The sequence below is a fragment of the Cnephaeus nilssonii genome (assembly GCF_951640355.1).
Source record: "Cnephaeus nilssonii genome assembly, chromosome: 5".
Lineage (NCBI taxonomy): Eukaryota > Metazoa > Chordata > Mammalia > Chiroptera > Vespertilionidae > Cnephaeus > Cnephaeus nilssonii.
Genome location: NC_137076.1, coordinates 73608223 through 73629651, shown reverse-complemented (window position 1 = coordinate 73629651; position 21429 = coordinate 73608223). Strand labels below are relative to the sequence as shown.

At 37.8% G+C, this 21429-nt stretch overlaps 1 protein-coding gene across 5 annotated transcripts in view; it reads left to right on the top strand.

Moving 5' to 3' along the window:
- Nucleotides 1-21429, top strand: part of RAPGEF6 (Rap guanine nucleotide exchange factor 6) — a 181531-nt gene that overhangs the window by 89295 nt on the left and 70807 nt on the right. For all 5 annotated transcript variants that reach the window (XM_079773202.1, XM_079773200.1, XM_079773198.1 and 2 more), the window contains exons 8-14: nt 3525-3702; nt 6140-6276; nt 7399-7557; nt 8120-8272; nt 13835-13999; nt 16467-16574; nt 18943-19146. In XM_079773202.1, coding sequence (XP_079629328.1) covers nt 3525-3702; nt 6140-6276; nt 7399-7557; nt 8120-8272; nt 13835-13999; nt 16467-16574; nt 18943-19146 — 1104 coding nt within the window. The remainder of the gene's footprint in view (nt 1-3524; nt 3703-6139; nt 6277-7398; nt 7558-8119; nt 8273-13834; nt 14000-16466; nt 16575-18942; nt 19147-21429) is intronic.

Genomic DNA, 21429 nt, shown 5'->3' with positions numbered 1-21429 from the left:
TGAGGAGTCAGAATTTCTGTGAAGGTGAGACTGGCTACAATTTGAATGCAGAAATCTACACTGGTGCTGCACCAATGCCTATAAAAGACTTGGGCGCAGTAGGAAATACAGTCGTTCGTCTCCTGACCTCATGTGCAATGGAAAATAAATCTCATGTGCTTGTCATGGACCGGTTCTACAACTCCGTAACCCTTGCTAAATATGCACTGTCAGAATTACACACAGGAATTGTGGGAACCCTGCAGCAAAACAGGAAGCAGTTTCCTAAGTCGCTGAAAAGTGTAAAAAAACTTGCTAGGGGTGACAGTCGCTATCTGTGTCAAGAAAGTGTAACATGTTTAGTTTGGCAGGATAGAAAGCCCATCACATTTATTTCGAACTACCATGATCCAGCCCAAAATGTAGTGACAAACAGAAGAAATAAAGATGGCAGTGTGCAAGAAATACAGATGCCACAGCTGGTGAAGGACTATAATAAATATATGGGTGGCTGTGACAAAAATGACCAGATGACCCGCCTTCACCGGTCTCGTCATCATTACCGCTGGCCCCGGCGGCTTTTCATAAAATTTTTTATGTGGGCCAGTTATAATTCTTATATCTTGTATGCTTCAAAGCATCAAGCTGCTTCAAAAAAGCCAGTTTATTTCACCAGATATATTCAGAAACTGTGCCTGCAACTTATTGGTGGATACAGGACAGCAGCCCACCGCCACCCACAAAAGGAACCCTGCCTTCAACAGATGACCCCAGGCAATCATTTTCCAGAGATTCCCCCTGGGACATCGTCTAATCATATCTGTGTTGTGTGCATGGAAAAGCACTCCAGGTACAACAAGCACAATCCTAGAGTGTCTTACAAAGACAATCCATGCAAGAAGGTGAAGAGCAACATCTGGTGCTCACTTTGCAAGAAGTACCTCTGTGTGAAACAAGGCTCATCCTGCTGGGTGGATTGGCACACAAAGGTGGCATATTGGCACTAGATGAAAGGTAGACCTATTTTCTACAATGTCACCAAGTTCCATCTTATTCTAACCACTTGTTTGCATGTAACTAACATTTTTCTATATCATGTTGATTTTTTTCTCTTTAACCTTTTGCACTCGGATATCGAGTGTGACTCGACACGGTTAGCATCGGTAGCAGCTCTTTTTATACTCTTTGAATGTATCAATAATTTGAAATATAAAAAAATTCAAATAAATAAGTTTGTATGAAAAGAAACTCCAGTTTTTTATTCTACTGCCGCGCTTTGTAAAATCTGGGGTATTTAAAAAATTAAATCCCGAGTAGAATAAAGGAATCGAGAAAAAAGCAAGTGAGTGCAAAGGGTTAATGCTCAGGAGCTCAGGTATAGGGACAGTTAGGTTCAGGGCCTCAGGTATGGTAGGGTTAATACTACTTTCTTGTATTAAAATCAGTGTATGTAAATAAACTTGTGAAAAAATCATTTTAGCATGTACAGATGTTTAAAACTACTGTCTTTGAAAAGGGATTGTAATCTGCTAGCAAGTTTGTGGTTCTGAAGGTATATTATTCAGAAACTAGTAACCCTGCACACGAATCCATGCGCCAGTAGTTCTCTGTGGGGCCCGGCCACTCCACGCCCACTGCCTAGAGGCCTATCCACGGCCAGGTGCGAAACGCTTGCCTTGTCTCCACGGCAATGAAGCAAGCATTCCACCAGGCCACTCACACTGCCCACTCTCAGCAGCCGCTCCCCCGGGACTGGGGGACTCCAGCGGGGCTGAGAGGACTGGGTGCTGCCATCTTGTGGCTATGGGCACCGCCATCTTTGTGACGGAGTGATGGTTAATTTGCATATTACCCTTGTATTAGATGGGATGTACTCCACTAAAACCTTAAAGGTCCATAGCCAGAAAATAACTCAGGAGAGCATACTAGTCATAAGGTAGGATTGCTCTTATATTATCCTTAACAGCTTGTCTAATCTATAGATCTCAAGTTGAATATTTAATCTGGTTTAAACTAGTTGTTTCTTAAAGCTGTGCAGAAATCCGAAGGAACTATAAAACAGAATCTTAGAAAACAAATTCAGTTGCGGTTATCAGTTTTAACTTTGAATTACCAATAGCCAAAAAGGGTAATTTATTGACCCACAGAGAAAGCAGAGACAGTTCCAGCCTCAGGGAACCTGGATGCTTGCCAGGTGTGTCTGCCCATCTCTCTCTTGTCCTTTGGTACCTGGTAGCTTGCTTGCTCTTCCTCCCTCTCTCCTGTGGTACTTTCTGTCAGATGCTCTTTGTGCCATGCCCTATCCTGCATGCTCTATTTCTATTGCTTTGTTGGTCTGTGTCTTCCTATGTCTGCCTCTCTTGTTCAGTGTATTTCCAATTCCCCTGTCTCTTCCTCTGCCTTTTAGTTACATTTTCTCCCATGCTGCTCTGCATCACATTCTTCTGATTCAGGAACCAGAGAAAAAAGGACACTCTGCCCTCCAGTTCCAATTACAAAAATCCAGACAAGAGGTCTTTCTGTCTTAGCTTACATAGCCAGGGACTGGGCACTGTTCCCCGCTGTAATCTCTGGGTTAAGTTGGAAGAGAACAGCAGTTCCCTGAAAGAAGGAAGATCCTCTTCTGTGCAGAGTAAACAGTAAGTGTTTGATAGGAGATGGGACTTAAATATTTGAAGATTATGTTCAACTCATTTTTTCTGTAACTGCTTCAGTACTCATGCTTTTTTTATTAATACGTATCAAGAGAGTGCAATATTTAGAAATTTTGCCAGCGAATCCACTTCAGGACAATTTTATTTTCTAAAAGATATCTTCATTATTTTCTATAACTGATATTTAAGCTTACAGGTGTTTTTTTAAAATCTGCTAGTTCCTTTACAAGTATCTGAGACTAATGTTTCCAGAGTTGAGGTTATAAATATAAGCTTATATTAAAGATGGGTTAAAATAATATCTGTTCTTCTTGATTGACACAATATTAGATTCAAGTAAGACATTGGGAAGTCATGAATATTTGTTGAGCCCTTCACAGTTGGTCTATTTTAGCACTTTTCAGTACTACTCTTTAGCTCTTTTATACTTCTGTTCTTAATTTACATGATTGCTTACCCTACTAGACTCTAAACCTTAGTGGTGAAAGAATGGTATTTTTATATACACACACAGTATACTAGTAAACTCATAAGTACTTATAAAATGATTGTTGGTAAACTGTCTTTATTTCTTGCACTTCATGCTATAGGAAATGTATTTTTTAGAAATGGAAGTATTTGTAGGAAGACAGGTATTAAAACATTTAGTGATGTTTGAGTCTCCTAACCATTTTCTATTTACCAAGTCAGATATATCACCTAAGTGTCACACCATGGAATGATGAGACTATTTTGGGCAGAGAGAAAACTTTTTATAAATAAGTCTCATTTTGTTTTTGATACAACATAAAATATTGCCTAATTCTTTATAACATTTGGTATTGAGGGATAGTTTTGATTAATTTAGACTGTGACATATAATTTTTATAACATGAAGGTTTCTTTCTGCAGGCTACGGAAAGTGAAGTAGGAGATGTAGATTTAACACGTCTTCCAGAAGGACCTGTTGATTCTGAAGATGAAGAGGAGGAAGATGAAGAGATTGATCGAACAGATCCACTGCAGGGGCGAGATCTTGTTCGAGAATGTCTTGAAAAAGAACCTGCAGACAAAACTGATGATGACATTGGTAAGAAAAACATCTGTTCACAATAAGAATTTTATAGTTTAATTTAGATATAGGTACCTATTGCTGCATAACAAATTACTCCCAAACTTAGTGACTTAAAACAACACACCTTGGGAGGCAAAGTGGGAGAATACATAGGGGACATTTGTCATAGAGTCAATAATTAAAAAGCAATACAAGAAAACCCCACACATTTTCTCATACATTTTCTGGGTCAGGAATTCAGGAGCAGCTTAGCTGAGTGGTTCTGTGTCATGAGGTTGTAATACGAAGGTTGAAGTCATCTGAGGCTTTGCTGGCCTGAGCTAGAGGACCTATTTCTAAGGTGGCTACTGACATGGCTTTTGGCACAAGACCTCAAGTCCCCACCATGTGGGTCTCTCCAGAGGCTGCTTAAATGTCCTCGCAGCATGGCAGTCGGCTTTTCCCCAAAGCAAGTAATTCAAGGGAATAAGGCAGGTGCCACAATGTCTTTTATGATCTGGCTTCAGGAATGACATAACATTATTTCTTCAAAGTTCTATTTGTCACACAGAGCAACCCTCATATAATATGGGAGGGGAATGCATGAAGACATAAATATCAAGAGGGAGGTGTCATATAGGGCCATCTTTGAGGCTGGTTGCCCCAATATGAGAGCTTGTTTAGAGGGCCTAACGGGAGCACAGATACTTGTATGCCCTTGATTGAAGAACAGTCCTCCTCTATTGGGGATGGTCGTCCTTTTCAAGCATGCAGCCTTGGCATAGATGCTCATGGAACTGTGAGGGAGGAAGGGGTCACCAGCCTAGCCTACCAGATTAACTGAATCAACCCTGAAAGTCAAACAGATGTCACAGCCAGACCGCTATCACTCACATCCTGGCTGCCCAAATTTATAAAACAAAAGCTTTGATTCCATTAAAGTGATTTTTCCCATTTGTGCTTATAAGACATTTAAAACATAGTACATCGGTGTCCAATGTCTATGAATTAGCTTTTTAAAAAAAATTTGTTATAAAAAATGTTTTTACTTCTCTAGCTTGAAGAAATATATATGTATATAATTTCTGGTTAAAACTGAATTTTCTTTTATGTAATTTCTTACAGAAGTATTAACTTCCGGAGGTTAACTAATGCTAAAGAAAGAAGGAAAAAAAATGCTAAAGATGCTAATGTTATCTTTTAAAGACAAAGATTACTTAGTTTCATTATATATTGTTATGATTCAATTAAGATTTTATCCTAGATTTTTCTGTTATAATGGTTATACTGCTGCTGTTCAAATCAGAAGATGCTGGTATTAATAGTAATCATAATGTGTGTGAGTATAAGTCAATACATTTGAACATTCCTTGCCACTCTAATGACATATAGTTAAGTAACCTGCAGTTTAGTTTCATATTGTGAATATTATCTGGACAAAAAAAAAGTGCGTTTTTTATGATGAAGAATTATATACTACTAGAAGCCCGTTGCACGAAGATTCATGCAATACACCTTCCTTCACCTGGCTGCCGGCACCAGTTTTCCTCTGGCACCTGGGACCCAGGCCTTGGCGCTGGCCACCCACCGATCGGAACGCCTCCCACCAGCGCGATCGGCCACCCTGAGTCCCACCACCCGTGCCTTCCGCCGGCCCCATCGGTCCCCACTCAGCGTCCACCCCAAGTCCCGCCCCCCCCCCCCCCCCCCCCCGCGCCTCCTGCCGGCCCAATCGTGGGTGTAGCCGAGTGATGGTTAATTTCATATTACCCTTTTATTATGTAGGATGCTATTTTCACAAAGCTTTTTAAAAATTGAAATATAACGAACTCCCAATTATCTGTGGGTGGATAGCACCTTATAGTTATTTCTGTGTCAGCCCTTAGCCGACTGCTTATATATGTTTCTTCCTTATATTTGTCTTTATTATTCATGTATTTATACCAGGGAATAGCCTAAGGCAGGCACTCATAAACATTTGTTGGTTAAAGAATTACTTTGTGTTACTTTGAAAAATCTAGAATTTACATTTGTTATTTCTAATTAATTATTGACATTTATTAATAACATTTTTCTATTAAACTCTAGCCCAGTAAGAACTAGATGAAATGCTTTTTCACTAATCTATTAGATCAAAGGACATCACTATACTAACCACTATATAGTGGCATCTCAGGCTAGGAAAATTAAATAACTCTCTAGCCTCATCCAAATCTGTAGTTTCCTAGTTCTATCTGGAGTTTGTGAGTTCTGGTATCTTCCAATGTGCCTATATTTTCATGTGAGTCTGAATACATCTATTAACCAAATAACTGATTTTTTTTAACCAGCATTTATCTTGTGCCTTGATTTCTCTACTTTAGCAGCATATATTCATAAGTTGATTGGGAAATTAGGCATTGAATTCTAGATTTTATTATATGTTTAAAGTGTCCTTGATGGTCTCTGTACTACAATTTCTGTTTTTTAATAGAACAATTACTGGAGTTTATGCACCAGCTCCCCGCTTTTGCAAACATGACCATGAGTGTAAGGAGAGAACTCTGCTCAGTGATGATTTTTGAAGTGGTAGAGCAGGCTGGAGCTATTATTCTTGAAGATGGACAAGAGGTAGGTTAGCAAATAAATGTTACACATTTTATAGTATGGGAGGTAATTTTCAGAATAATATAATATCCATAAACGTGTGTGAATCTTGACTTAAAATTTATACACTTTGTTTTAAATGAATGCCGAGTTTGCAGTAGTTACAATTTCTTAAGAGATAAGTTTTTACTTTTGTTTTTGTATTTTGTCTTAATTTTTATTTCCTAGCATAGAATAAATGTTTAATAGTTAATATTTATTGAACCACATTTGTTTTTACTTCTCAAATTAAGTCATAAGACTTTTTAAAAATTCATAATTATTATTCTATTCACATATTTATTTCATTTTTAAAAATGTTTATTAGGTATTTACTCAACTGTTCTTATCCCTTTTGTATATTAATGTTCTTTTAAGAAAGAATGAGGGAGGCATTGATACAGATGCCTCCCAATGGACTGCTATCAGTTGAGGCCTTTATGTAGCAATTCTAATGTTCAGAAATGCTCCATGGCAATCGTGGATAGGTGAGGGAGAATGCAGAGAAATTAAAAGGTATTATTGCTGTTAGAAAGTACTTCACTATTTTTCTTATCAAACTGATAAAAAATGAGATAGTAGTCAGTGAACATTATGTATTGCCAGTATTTTTTCTGGAAAGTCATTTAGAAATTTTTAACATGGGCCCCAAAGTATTAATAGTTTCTAACCTATTATTCCCCTTATAAGTGTCTTTCCTTGGGACATTATATAAAACTCAAAGATTTATGCCAAAAGGTGATCATTGCAGCATATTTATAATAGTGAAAATTGGAAATGACCAAAATTAATACAATTATAAGAAGGGGTTAACTGAATTATTATAAACCATGGGATGTAATATTATGTAGATATTCAAGTCATTTTAAAGTTTGATGGACATTCCTTGAGAACTTATTTGGTGACTAAAAGAAGAAAGTAAAATAAGCTTCGATGGTTTACATAGACAGGCATCAGGTACTACTGACAGTATTTAGTAATATAATCAGACCTTCCCTTTACTTTTTTAAATTATACAAGTTCTATTTATTGATTATTTTTCCAAGTTAACATATAATTATCTTTTTTTAAAAAAAAGAATCTTAAAACCTGTCTTTCTCTCTATAGCTTGACTCATGGTATGTTATTTTAAATGGCACTGTAGAAATCAGCCATTCAGATGGAAAAGTTGAAAATCTCTTTATGGGAAATAGTTTTGGAATTACTCCCACTCTGGATAAGCAGTGCATGCATGGAGTTGTTAGGACTAAAGTAGATGATTGCCAGGTAAGTTTATGTCTTTGGTCATGCGCTCTCATTTGTTGACTTAAAATGGCTGAGTCTGTTTTTCCTTCCTTAAAATAAAATAGCTTTATTTGAAAATTATCAGTTTTGAAAGTTCACAGTTAATAAAGGAAATTAGATGTTATATCTCACGTTTGTGAGATTGAACAAATTGTAAAATTTTTAAAGAGGGTATACCAAATATTGGTTTGTTAAATTTTTACTGATATTAACCAGTTCATTCTTTTTTCTTTTCTTGTTTTAAATGAAGGAAAGAAATAGGAACTTCTGAGTTGTTTCTAATTCCCGCTTCATGTTTTCTTTGCATAGTATCAGTTTTGAGAGTAGTTCACTTCTCCTTTTAGAGCAGAATTCAAAATCAAAAACTCCTTGGTCTCTGTGCATGAATTATTTATTTTATCTTGATTTTTGTTAAGAATTAAAGGGATTGAATCAAAAAGAACTGATGCCACTTGATTTCCTACCTTTGTGCTCTGCCTTGGTGCGTAGTGATATATTTATGTACTACAGATTTGTTAATTGTCCCCATGTTATTCTCGGACAGTTTGTCTGCATAGCCCAGCAGGATTACTGGAGAATTTTAAATCATGTGGAAAAAAATACCCACAAAGTTGAAGAAGAGGGAGAAATTGTTATGGTGCATGAGCACCGTGAACTAGATCGGAGTGGAACTAGGAAAGGACACATTGTAATCAAGGTGAGTGTTTTTACTTATTATTTTAGTCACTGATAGAATAAAGCTTTAATCTTGACTAGAAGGCTTTGAACCACTTTTTGAGTAGTGCAAGATAATTGATTAACTTTGAAGTCTAATTTGAATAATTGTATTGGTTCTTTTTGCTTTTTTTAAAGTTGATTTTTACACATTTTATTGATGAAAGGTGACATTGCTATTTAACATCAGTATGGATAGGATGTTATTTTAGGATATACTGGTCAAAGTTTTCTCCTTAAATTCATTTTGTGATCCATTGTTAATAGGAGTTAATTTCATCAAAGACAACAATATTTAGAAACAACAGAAAATGAAAGGACCAATCATAAAGCATAAGGAATCTTAGATGAAAATGCAGTGCTTAGTGGATCTCTATGACGTTGAAATAGGCATTAACTTCTCTGAACCTTAGTTGTCTTGTCTGCAAATGCAGATGATAGGAAAGGCTTTATTAGGGCTAAATGAGGTAAATAAAAAAGATTGCACATTGTAGAATCTGAGTATTGATTCCCATGATGTTTTCCCTTCTCTAATTCCCTCTCTTTTCTACCCCATACCCTTTTGTCCTCTGAACACCCCCTCACTCTCCTGTCTATTTAAAGCCCTCTAGATATAAAATAGAGCAATCCTAGTTGTAAGAGAAGAAATAATCACATGACTGTTTCTCTTTTAAAGTTAATCTTGGTTGAAAAATAAGTAAGTGTTACAAATGTAACCACTTATTTAATAAGAGGGACTGATGTCAAATAGGAGTCAGGCTGTTCCTCAGTCTTTTTTTTTTTTCTTCCTATGATAAGTGTAAGTTTTGTATGTAGAAAATTGAGCATATGGATCGATTGCCTGTGTGGGGCTTATGGTTTTTAATACTTTATTTTTAAATGACTTTTTCAAATTTACAGAGCTCCCTGACTCAGATTCCTCAAGTGTTAACATTTCACTGCATTTCTCCATTATCAGCAGTCTCTTTCTGAACCACTGAGAGCAATCTGCAAATGTGATGCCTTATCACTCCTAAATATTCCATTATGTATTTCCTTAAAAACACTCTACTATGTAAATAGCATAGAACCCTTCAAGCTAGGAAATGAACATTGATAAAGTAAAACCATGTAGCCCACAGACCCTATTTAAATTTTTAGCAACTATCCCAGCAATAGATCTTTTTCCTTTCTGGTCCAGGATCTTATCTGGGAACACAGTTGCATTTAGGTCTACTCCAAGAACAATCTTTTCCTATTCATATTTTCAGTAGTTATAAAGAATTACAGACCTTATATTTTATAGTATGACCCTCAGCCTGCATCTATCTATTCAGTGTTTCCTGATGACTAGACTCAAGTCATGCATTCCTGGCAGGAATTCTACATAAATGGTGTGCTCTTTTCAGTGCCTCATATCAAGGAGCACATGTCAACCTGTCCCACCACCTTAATCACCTGGTCAGGTGCATGTCTTTTTGTAACTTTTTTCACTGAAAAGTTACCATTTACCCTTTGTAATTGATAAGTATTTGGAGGAGAGATGTTCTGGGATAATAGCAATATGTTCTACAAGTCTCTATCCACCAGTCCTACTTCTATTGACTATTCCTGCCTAAAATGGTGATTTTCTATTTCCATTATTTTTTTGACATTTATTGTCATTCTATAAAGATGAGCATTCTCTTATCATCAGTGTTGTTTCAATGGTCAAATTTTCCCAGAGTTGGCAGTGAGACTCTCTTAAGACTGATTCTTGTATCCTTTTTTTTTAAAAAAAAAAAAATACTTTTTATTGATTTTTAGAGAAAGAGAAGGAGGGAGGGAAAGGGATAGAAAGATAGAAACATCGATGAGAGAGAAATTTCGTCAATCAGCTGCCTCCTGCACAGGCCCTACTGACCAGGAATCGAACCGGTGACTTCTTGGTTCATGGGTCAACAATGCTCAACCACTGACCCACATTGGCCAGGCTCCTGTATCCTTTTGACATGTCGCCATCATTTTTTGAGAGTTTCCTTATTATCTGGCAAAGCAAGGTGTTCCAGGTTCACCTTATATTTACAGCTTTGGAATCATTAATTTCTCTAGAGTTTCCTGGATTATTCTAGTGGAGAATAGCATTTGAAAACCAATATCTGGGCATTTACTCATTGCCACTGAAGTATCATTGCTTCGCAAGCAGGTCAAGTGGGCTGCGAGTTTGACGTGCTTGTTCTATCTAGAGCCTCTCGGGCAGAGCTAAGAAATCTATAATAATAAAAGCGTAATATGCTAATTAGATCAGACTACCTTCCAGATGACCTTCCGGACAAAGCCAGGGCTGTGAGGGAAGCCTGGGTCCCGGGTGCCTGTCGGCGGCGGTGGGAGGGAAGCCCAGGTCCCAGGTGCCAGAGGGAAGCCGGTGCTGGCTACCAGGGGAAGGAAGGCCTACTCTTGCACAAATTTCTTGTGGGCCTCTAGTATATGTATGTTTTAACTATAAATACATACACATCTATAACGTTTGTGTATCTATCCATTTATCTGTAACAATCTTGAGTTCATACCAATACTTCCAATAATTACTATACAATAGTTTTTTGTTTTGTTTTGTTTGTTTATATATTTTTGTTGATTTCAGAGAGAGAGGAAGGAAGAGGGAGAGATAAAAACATCAATGATGAGAGAGAATCATCAATTGGTTGCCTCCTGCATGCCCCCTACTGGGGATCAAGTCCGCAACCCAGGCTTGTGCCCTGAGCAGGAATCGAACCCTGACCTCCTGGTTCATAGGTCATCACTCTACCACTGAGCCACACAAGCCGGGCTACAACAGTTTTTTCTAGTTTTTCCTTTCTATATTTGTAAATAATTTCCCCAACAGTGGCTCTTTTTACACTTTGTATAGTTACTTATTTGCTCATCATAACCAATCTCTACAGCCAGCAATCTCCTTCACCAGGCAGTTCTATACTCACTGTCTCCCAGGGTCCAGCTTATTAGATGCTACTGAGCACTTCAATGACATGCTTTTGCATGACTCTATATAAAGTTTTAAATATATGACCTAGTCTCCACAGCTCTCCTGTCTCAATGACTTAGTCAGCCCAGTCCCCACAAGTATCCTGCCTCAATGATTTAGCCCAACGATTTTCAACCTTTTTCATCTCATGGCACACATAAACTAATTATTAAAATTTCTATGACACACCAAAAAATATATTTTTTGCCGACCTGACAACAAAAATAGGTATAGTTTTAATTCATTCACACAGTCCACCTATTGTTGTGTTGATTGTTGTCATATTTTTATTTGACAATGTGAGGGAAAAGAGTTCAGTGCCCCTGACCAGATAGTCAGATATTGCATATTTTATTTTTTTTTTTTAATATATTTTATTGATTTTTTACAGAGAGGAAGAGAGAGGGATAGAGAGTTAGAAACATCGATGAGAGAGAAACATCGATCAGCTGCCTCTTGCACACCCCCTACTGGGGATGTGCCCACAACCAAGGTACATGCCCTTGACCGGAATCGAACCTGGGACCCTTGAGTCCGCAGGCCGACGCTCTATCCACTGAGCCAAACCGGTTTTGGCAGATATTGCATATTTTAAAAATTATTAGTGCACACAAGTTGAAAATCACTGATTTAGCCAATCAGAATAATGGCCTTTAACATGTTGATCATTTCCACCCATGACTTACATACATGATCTAAGAACCAGATTTAAGTGACTTCAAATCATGATTAGCCTAATAATAAACCCAGTGTAGGGCTCGTAGAATGTTTTGGAGGGTGGGAGAAGATTGGGAATGACCTGTGTTGCCTTTTTCCTTAATTAGGTTAAATGAAGAGCCTTATTTCAGACTCCTATTAGAAAAATTATTTACATAATTGGTAGTAATGGGTACTTAAAAAAAAATCTTAGATATGAACATTGTTGGGATTAGTGTATGTTTTCTATGTAGTTATTTTGACCCATGAATTGTTTGGATGAATGAAACAAATTAAAATTTGAGGTTATGGACAGCAGTCATGTTTTTATATTTGGCTTAGCATCTGGTTTATTTCTGTATTTGTTCTGTGTACCTACTTTTGAAAAGGCTGCAAAAGTAATTTTAACATTGACTTAGAAGCTCAAAGATGAGCAGTAGATAAATGTTATTTATATTCCTTTTTATAAATTTGGAGACACGCAAGCAGTTAATACTCTGAGTTATGTAAAAATTCTAGAACTTCTGGTTCCTCTCAAGATGGTGAACTAGCATGGAGAAACTAAAGAAGAGGAAACTTCTATTCTGGGAAGTAGCAACAATAAAACAAGCTATCCTGAACTGGTGTGTTGTTCCTGTAGCCTGAGGCAGAAGATAATTTGCAATATGATTAATTAATTTGGAGGAAAGTTGTTAGTGTTTTTTTGTTGTTTGGTTTCAATGGGATTTTTAAATATATATACATATATAGATATATTTTATTTTATCTTTTATTTATTTATTTATTTTTGGTTAATCCTCATCCGAGGATAGTTTTCCTTTTTTTTTTTTTTCTTTTAGGGAGAGTAGAAGAGAGAGGGAAAGACAGAGAAATATCTATATGAGAGAAACACATGAATGGTTGCCTCCTGCACGGGCCAGGCAGGGAAGGAGCCTACAACCAAGGTGCGTGCCGTTGACCTAAATAGAGCCCGGGACCCTGTGGTCCGCAGGCTGACGCTCTATCCACTGAGCCAAACCGGCTAGGGCTAAAAACATATTTTTATTGACTTCAGAGAGGAAGGGACAGGGGAAGTGAGATAGAAACATCAATGATAAGAGAGAATTATTGATCAGCTGCCTCCTGCATGCCGCCTGCTGGGGATTGAGCCTGAAACCAGGCATGTACCCTTTACCAGAATCAGACTCGAGACCATTCAGTCCACAGGCCAATGCTCTAGCCACTGAGCAAAACCGGCTAGGATAGGATTTTTTTTGTTTAAAGTTTTAACTCTCAACTCTTCCTTCTGTTGCCTTGGGAGAATCATCATTACATCCCTCCTTTGCAATATAATTGGCAGTAACAGTCCACACCAGGGGTAAATCAGTGAAATTTAAATGCCCTGCTAACAATGAAATGCCAGTAAAAAACAGCTACAGCTGAGTAAATTTTTATTCTTCTTCCTTTTTTCTCTCTAAACCCGGGGTGGGGAGCCTTTTTTCTGCCAAGGACCATTTGGATATTTATAACATCATTCATTTACTGTAATTCACTTACTATAAATTTATGTTGCTATGAAAAAAAACTCCTAGATTTACTGAATTTCAAGTGCCGCCTGCGGTTGCCTTAGCAGGGCCAGACCAAATGATTTCACAGGCCTTACACAGCCCTCAGACTGGATGTTCCCTGCCCCTGCTCTAAATCTGGGTGCTGATGGATTACAGCCTATAGAGACTACCTAATCCCTGTGCTAAGTGTTTTAAGGGAGAAACTCTTCTTTGAGGACTTGTCTAATGGAGTGGCTACAAGGGAAAGTGATTAATAGCAGTTCTTTGGTATTTGAGCTATTTGTTTATTTTCTAATCTTTTCTATCTTTGGATTTTTAGGCAACACCTGAGCGTCTCATCATGCATTTAATAGAAGAGCATTCCATTGTGGACCCAACTTATATAGAAGATTTTCTATTAACTTATAGGACGTTTCTTGAAAGTCCTTTGGATGTTGGGATCAAACTATTGGAATGGTTTAGAATTGACAGCTTAAGAGATAAGGTTTGTATTATAAATGTAAAGGACGTGGAAGTGATTTTAACCTTTAAATTTTATTCATAAAACCTTTTGCAGTTGATAAATTAAATGTTTATTTTATTTTTATAAAATTCAATTCACCTAAAAAAAATAGTGAGCTAGTATTGATGTATCTCTGTATAGTTACTTTTATGACAAAACTAGAGGCCTGGTGCGTGAAATTCGTGCATGGGCAGGGTGTCCCTCAGCCCAGCTTGCACCTTCTCCAATCTGGGACTGCTGGCTCCTAACCACTCGCCTGCCTGCCTGCCTGATTGCCCCTAACCACTCTGCCTGCCAGCCCGATAGCCCCCTAACCACTTCCCTGCCGGTCTGATTGATGCCTAACTGCTCCCCTGCTGGCATGATCGTCCCCAACTGTCCTCCCCTGCCGGCCCAATCACCTCCAACTGCCCTCCCCTGCCGGCCTGATCGCCCCCAACTGCCTTCCCCTGCGGGGCTGAGGGGTCTGGGGGACTGAGGCTGGATGAGGCTGGATGCTGCAGGGACTGGGTGAGGAGGGGCTGAGGAGACTGGGGGACTCCAGCTGGATAAGGTGAACCTGAGGGGACTGAGGTTGGATGAGGTGGGGCTGAGGGGACTGGGGGACTCCGACTGGATGAGGCGGGGCTGAGGGGACTGGGTGCTGCCATTTTGTGGCTGTGGGCGCCACCGTTTTTAAGGGTGTGACGGTCAATTAGCATATTCCCTCTTTATTAGATAGGATAGTGTGTTAAAAGTGGATATGAGCCTTATAAGACAAAAACGAAAATAAGGCTGTGGTGTAGCTGCAAATTCAGAAAACACAATAGCCACATGAGAGCATTGCTGAACTTTCTCAAAATATTTCATTGTTTCTGAAAGATATTTAAAAGTTGATTAATAGTTTAGAAAGAATATTCACCAAGTAAATTTTTTTTCAAGAGGGCTTAGATTATTTGTAAGCTGCAAAATGGAATATGTTGATTTTTCTTATAGAATCATTTGAAAACAGTTGGTCTTTTTTACCTTAGTTTACATCTGCTGTGCCTTATTTAAATCTACCTTTGAATATTTTTTGCATTAAATAGTTTTCTATTTTAAATAGATTATCTTAACCTCATTTCATGGGGTGTTCATATATATAATGGAAAGACTGGTAATGCCTTGCAAATTGGTGGAATTCTGTTATTTTAAAAAACATTAAAGTAGGGCCATAATTGCTTAGTATGTCTGAGTTATATTTTAAAGGAAATAAGTTAGAATTAGCTGGACTGCATTATTCTATTGTTTAAAAAACTAAAATGTCCAAAACTACAGGCTTACCCCTTCCTTTCCCCCCAGGATTATAAAGAGTTACTTTGATTGGTGGGGAAATAAAGGGTGCTAAGAGTGAACAAAAATTATGTAGAGACAACTAGATATCCACGTGCAAAAGAATTAACTCAAAGTGGATCAGAGACCTAAAATAAGAGCTAAAACTATAAAACTCTTAGAAGAAAAAAAGGGGTACAAAAATCATAACCTTGGATTTGGCAATGTTTTCTTAGATATGATACCCAAAGCACAAGCAACAAAGGAAAAAATAGATAAATTGAGTTGTATCAAAATTTAAAATGTGGTATAGCCATATAAGAAAATATTATTTAACCATAAAAAGGAATGAAACACAGGTATGGTCCTTGAAAACAATATGCTAAGTGGAAAACCAGACACAAAAGTTCACATATTGTATGAAATATCCAAAATAAGCAAATACAGACAGAAAAGCAAATTAGTGGCTGCAGAGAAGCCAGAATGGGAGATAACTGCTTAATTGGAATGGGGCAGTGAAAGTGTTGTGGACCTAGGTAGTGGTGATCGTTGCACACCACTGTGAATGAGCTAAATGCCAACATTTAAAGTGGTCAAATAGTGGTTTTATGTGTATTCTATCACAATTTTTTAAATATATGACATAAATTGCATAGCTAGGCACATTATTCAATTCAACTTCCATTTGCTAGCTTTAAATTTTTCTGTTAATTTGTGACACAAAGTAAAAGCAATGCATAACTTTGAAAACTCGCAGTATTTATAAATGAAGTAAGTTTCAGATTTGTTTTTGTTATAATTTTGGTTAAATGGTCTTGGCTATGGCAACACTTTTTATATGTTTGTCCTCAGAAGCTTGCATTTTAGGATACTGTCTGAAATAATATATCTCATGTTCTTACATGTTAACATCCAGGTTTGTGTATTCACACTGAGGACAGAGTCTTGGCTCTATGTTACTTGTATTCCCAAGCTCAACTAAACCATGTCTCTCTGTTAGAATGAACCTTTTGAGTACAGGAAAGGGAAGAGGGTGTTAGCTGTGTGTAGGAAAGGGAGCGGGGGAGGGTTAGCCGTAAAACTTAGTTTTGGACATGTTTTTGGAATCTTTTACGAAAGAATCTCACAACATCACACTGCCTTCTTCATGTTTCCACAGGTAACACGGATTGTTTTATTATGGGTGAATAATCATTTTAATGATTTTGAAGGTGATCCTGCTATGACTCGATTTCTGGAGGAATTTGAAAAAAATCTGGAAGATACAGTAAGGCTCAAAAGAATTTATCTTTTTTTTTTTTTTTTTTTTTTAGAGTTTAGGGCTTCCTCCCCCATTCTCCCCAGGAACAGCAATTCAGAACAGCTTTCAACTTGTGTGTCTTGAATGTCTGTTCTGAGAACTTCCATATTCATATTCTGTTCTTCTATTCATCTTCTGCCACTCCAACCCAGAAAAACATCATGCTTCCTCCTGACTCTTCTGTTTCTGCTATAAGACTAAGGATAATATTTTCTCCTGGTCACCCAGGCTTATAAACTCTTGTGCATATGTGGTCTCCCTCTCTGCCTTGATTTCTCTGGTCAAGATGTACAGAGTTGCTCACGTGACCTGGGTCACAATACACATATTTCCCATGGTCTGTCTCAGCCACTTCTTCTTCTTCTTTCTTCTTTCTTCTTTCCTTTTTCTTCTTTCTTCTTCTTCTTCCATTGATTTTTAGAGAGAGTGGAAGGAAGTGGGCAGGGGAGAGAGAGGAGAGGGGAGAGAAGAAGAAACATGGATGTGAGAGAGACACACCGATCAGTTGCCTCCTGCATGCACCCTGACCAGGGGCAGAGATCAAATCTGCAACCGACCCTTGACCGGGAATTGAACCTACAACCCTTCAGTGTGCAGACCCATGCTCTACCCACTGAGCACACTGGCCAGGGCTCAGCCATTTCTTCTTCTCCCCCAGTTTAGGCCCTCATTTTCTTATGCCTGATCTGTTATAAAAGCCTCCTAATTGTAGTTGTAGTCTCTCTTCCTTCTAATCCATTTTTTGTGGTCAAAAGATTCTTTTTAAACCACAAATGAGATGACTATTAATCTGTCAATTAACCAAAGTGGTTCCTACCAAAATAATTCCTCACCTCAGGTCCCTCATCTACATTTTTAGCCTTTTTCCTATGAACCCTTGATTATAGCCAACCTGGTTACTTTATATTCTTTTCTGAAGTTCTCTCAAGCCGTAATTCTCTTCTTCAAGTCTTCCAGATGTGCTTCAAGGCCTGTCTTAGATATATCATTTCTACATTTGATTTTCTAAGTCATCCTTCTGCATGTGATTTCACTTGTTCTAAATATTTATCACCTAAGATAATCATCTCAAGGTGCTCACAGTAGCTATTTATAAATCCATTTTATTCTCCCAGCTAGATATAAAATTTTGAACTGCAACTGGGTTGTCTTTGCTTCAAGCAACTGAAATTTCAGGAAGTAAATAATAATATAGCTGAGGAGTCATTGACTAAATTAACACCCAAAACCCATCACTTGCTATATGTGAACTTGGACTGTTGCCTAAACTTTTGTGCCTCAGTTTTCTTATTTTATAGATAGTCGTCCCTAGTTTGGAATGTTATGAGGATTATAATGAGCTAATGAGTGTAACAATCTAAGAACAAAATGGGCACATAGCAAATGCTCAAGAATTATTGTTATTAGTCATAGAGTATAAGTAGATTGAGTTGCATAAAGAGGGGGAAATTGGCAGACTTTTGTCCTTTTTTCTACTCCTTGGTTCCTCTAGCCTTTTGGGCATCAGGTCTGCTGTATGCAAAATGGGAGATTGAATGGAACTTGGGAACTTAACTAAGAGGTCTTAGAGGCCTCCATCATTTGGGTCTTCCAGTGCTGGCTTGAATAGATATTCAAGGGGCTAATGGAAGATAGAAGGGACCTTACAATCACGGGATTTTTCCCCCCCCCAATAATCAGCTAGTCATCAATTATTTATGGAATTCTACTTTATACTTTAAGGTGTTATATAGAATCAGAACAGGTGTAAGACTTGGTCCTTACCCTGAAAAAACTTTAACTTCTTGTTATGGACATGAGATTTATACATATTACACTATTTGAGAGTAGTTGGATATTAAACTGGTATTAGAACATAGAAGTTAGAATATTACTAAGTTTAAAGAATATCTAAAATAATATGGGAATAACATTCTTGGGAGAGGTGGAGACATGACTGTGTCTTTGAATATTAGTATTTGGAAAGGTGGTCCTATAAGGTTTTAAATAAATGTTTTAAAATAATTTGGGTTGTATATAACAGCCAGGAGATAAGCAAGGTAGTACAGTAAGTATTAGGCGAGGTTTAGCAAATGAGGAGTAATTTTCTTGTCATCCCCCTCTAAATGAGACATCACTTTGAAATCTTTTCTAATTTGTAATTATCTAGAAGTTTTCATATTAAGAGATTCTTAAGAGTGCTCTGGGGTGGAAGTTCTCTCTCCTTCACTTTTATTTACCCCAACTTAAACGTTCTTTACTCTGCTTTAATTCTAATAATTTTAGGTGATTTTTTTAAAGCCTATCGGAGTAGATACATACATTTGTATACATTTTTCCTTTTTCTAATTTCTAGAAAATGAATGGTCATCTGCGGTTATTGAATATTGCATGTGCTGCAAAGGCTAAGTGGAGACAAGTTGTGCTGCAAAAGGCCTCCCGGGAGTCCCCTCTGCATTTCAGCCTTAATGGAGGAAGTGAGAAGGGATTTGGTATTTTTGTCGAAGGAGTAGAACCTAGTAGCAAAGCTGCTGATGCAGGACTGAAACGTGGTGATCAGGTAAGTCAGCAATTTTCAACCTTTTTTATCTTGTGGCACACATAAACTAATTACTAGAATTCTGTGGCACATCAGAAAATATTTTTTTTTTTTTGCTGATCTGACAGAAAAATAGGTATACTTTTATTCATTCACACTGGCCAGTTGTTGTTGTGTTGGCTCTTGTCATTTTTTTATTTGCCGATCTAAGGGAAAAGAGGTAATGCCCCTGACTAAATAGTGAGGTGTTTGTGTTTTAAAAATTGCTGAGGTAAGTGATAACCAACCACTTAAAGCCTGTTTGCCCTGGATGTTGTGACTCAGTTGGTTGGGCGTCTTCCTGTGCACCAAAAGGTTGCTGGTTTGATTCTCCGGCAGGAGGCAGCTGATTGATGATTTGTTCTCACATTGATGTTTCTTTTTCTACCTCTCTCTCTAAAAATTAAAAAAAAAAAAGTTTAAACTTAAAACCTTTTTTTTAATCCTTACCCCAGGATATGTCTCTACTGATTTTAGAGGCGAGAGAGAGAAACATAAATGTGAGAGAGAAACATTCATTGGTTGACTGCCATATGCACCCTGCAAACCCGCAACCTAAGTATGTGCCCTGACTGAGAATTGAAGTTGCCACCTTTTGGTGTACGGGACAATGGTCCAAGCAACTGAGTCACCCAGCCAGGGCTAAATTAAAGCCTAGTTATAAGTGGTATGTCTGCTACTTCTTTTGTCACCTGTTATTTCTTCAAATAAACGTGATCAATTTAAGGAAGTATTGTTTGTGTTTTTTGAGATGTGGTATTTTAAAATGGCTTATGTTAAAATGTATTTGTCATATATGTATAACTTTTAATGGGAAATTTGATATAGTATTGCCAGAAACAGCATGGTTGTCTGGGCACTATCAGCATGACCTTTTGGAATGGTCCTGCCCATCCTCTAAGGATTAGGAAGCTGTATATCTGGCAACTTCAAAGTATTTCAAAAAGCTCAATATGTGAGTTAGCACCCTTGGAAGGTTGGAAGGAGCAAGCACTTCCATTCATAACACTCTAAAATGTAAGTGGCTTGAGATGACCATAAATGATGGTTTCAGCTTAAATAATGTTCATATGATAATAGACTACAATTCAAAGCAGTGAGCCGGGTAAGAGACTAGGGGAAAGGAGATACTGGAAGAAAGTTAGTAGGGATTTATTCTCTCCTTATAGTCATTAAGTAACTATAGAGCAGCATATTTCAAAATCTGATTACTGACAACCTTATTACTAAAATATTCTATTCCTAGACTCACATCAGTCCATTAATCACATTCTCCAGATATGAAGTCTGTGAATCTGTATTTTTAACAAAGCTCTCTAGATGATTCTCATGTACAGCAAAGAGTGGTTTCCCAAATCTAGCTGAATCACTTGGGAAGCTTACTTTTTCCCATTTTAAAATTTTGGTTAGTTCATCCATTAATTGAGAATGTAGCTTTTTTACTTTTAACTGAACCATACTGTTTTTTTATTTTTTATAATTTTTAGGCATTCACATTAGAAAAGTTGTTCTGTATTTCAGAACAGGAATTCTCAACCAGGGGTGACTTTGCCCGCGAGGACAAATTTGGCAAAGTCTGGAGATAATTTTGTCATGACTTGGGAATACTACTGGCATCTGGTGGATAGAGGCCAGGATGCTGCTATACCGACTATAAACCTCACAATAGAACAGCCCCCACAACAAAGAGTTATCCTCCCCAGATGTCAATAATGCAAACGGTTAAGAAACTCTGATATAAAGTTGTAATGATCCCCTTCTTTCCTTAAGAGGGCTTTTAAAAAAATAGAGATTTCTCAGCCTTACCTGGGATTGCTTATTAAGAATATCTAGTAGTTAGGATACTGGAGTCAGTATATTTATTATTCCAGTAATTTATTGTGAACACATTTAAGAACCTTATTCTTCACAGAAAAAAATACTGAAATCCAATTATTTCATTTCTGAGAGAAGAAAAAAATAATCATGCTTTTACTTCTTCCTTCAATCCTCCCAAGTACATTGAAATTATTAAGATTTTATATCTAGACTAGAGGCCCAGTGCACGAAAATTCATGCACTCGGGGGGTCCCTCAGCCTGGCCTGTGCCCTCTCGCAGCCTGGGAGCCCTTGGGAGATGTCCCACTGCAGCTTGGGCCTGCTCCCCTGTGACCGTCTCTGCGGAAGGCGTGGCGCCGGGACGGGGACTGGGCCCTGCGCTGCCGCCTCTCCCACCGCCTCTGCAGAAGGGGGGGCGCCGGGATCGCCATGGCTGGCGTGGTGGCG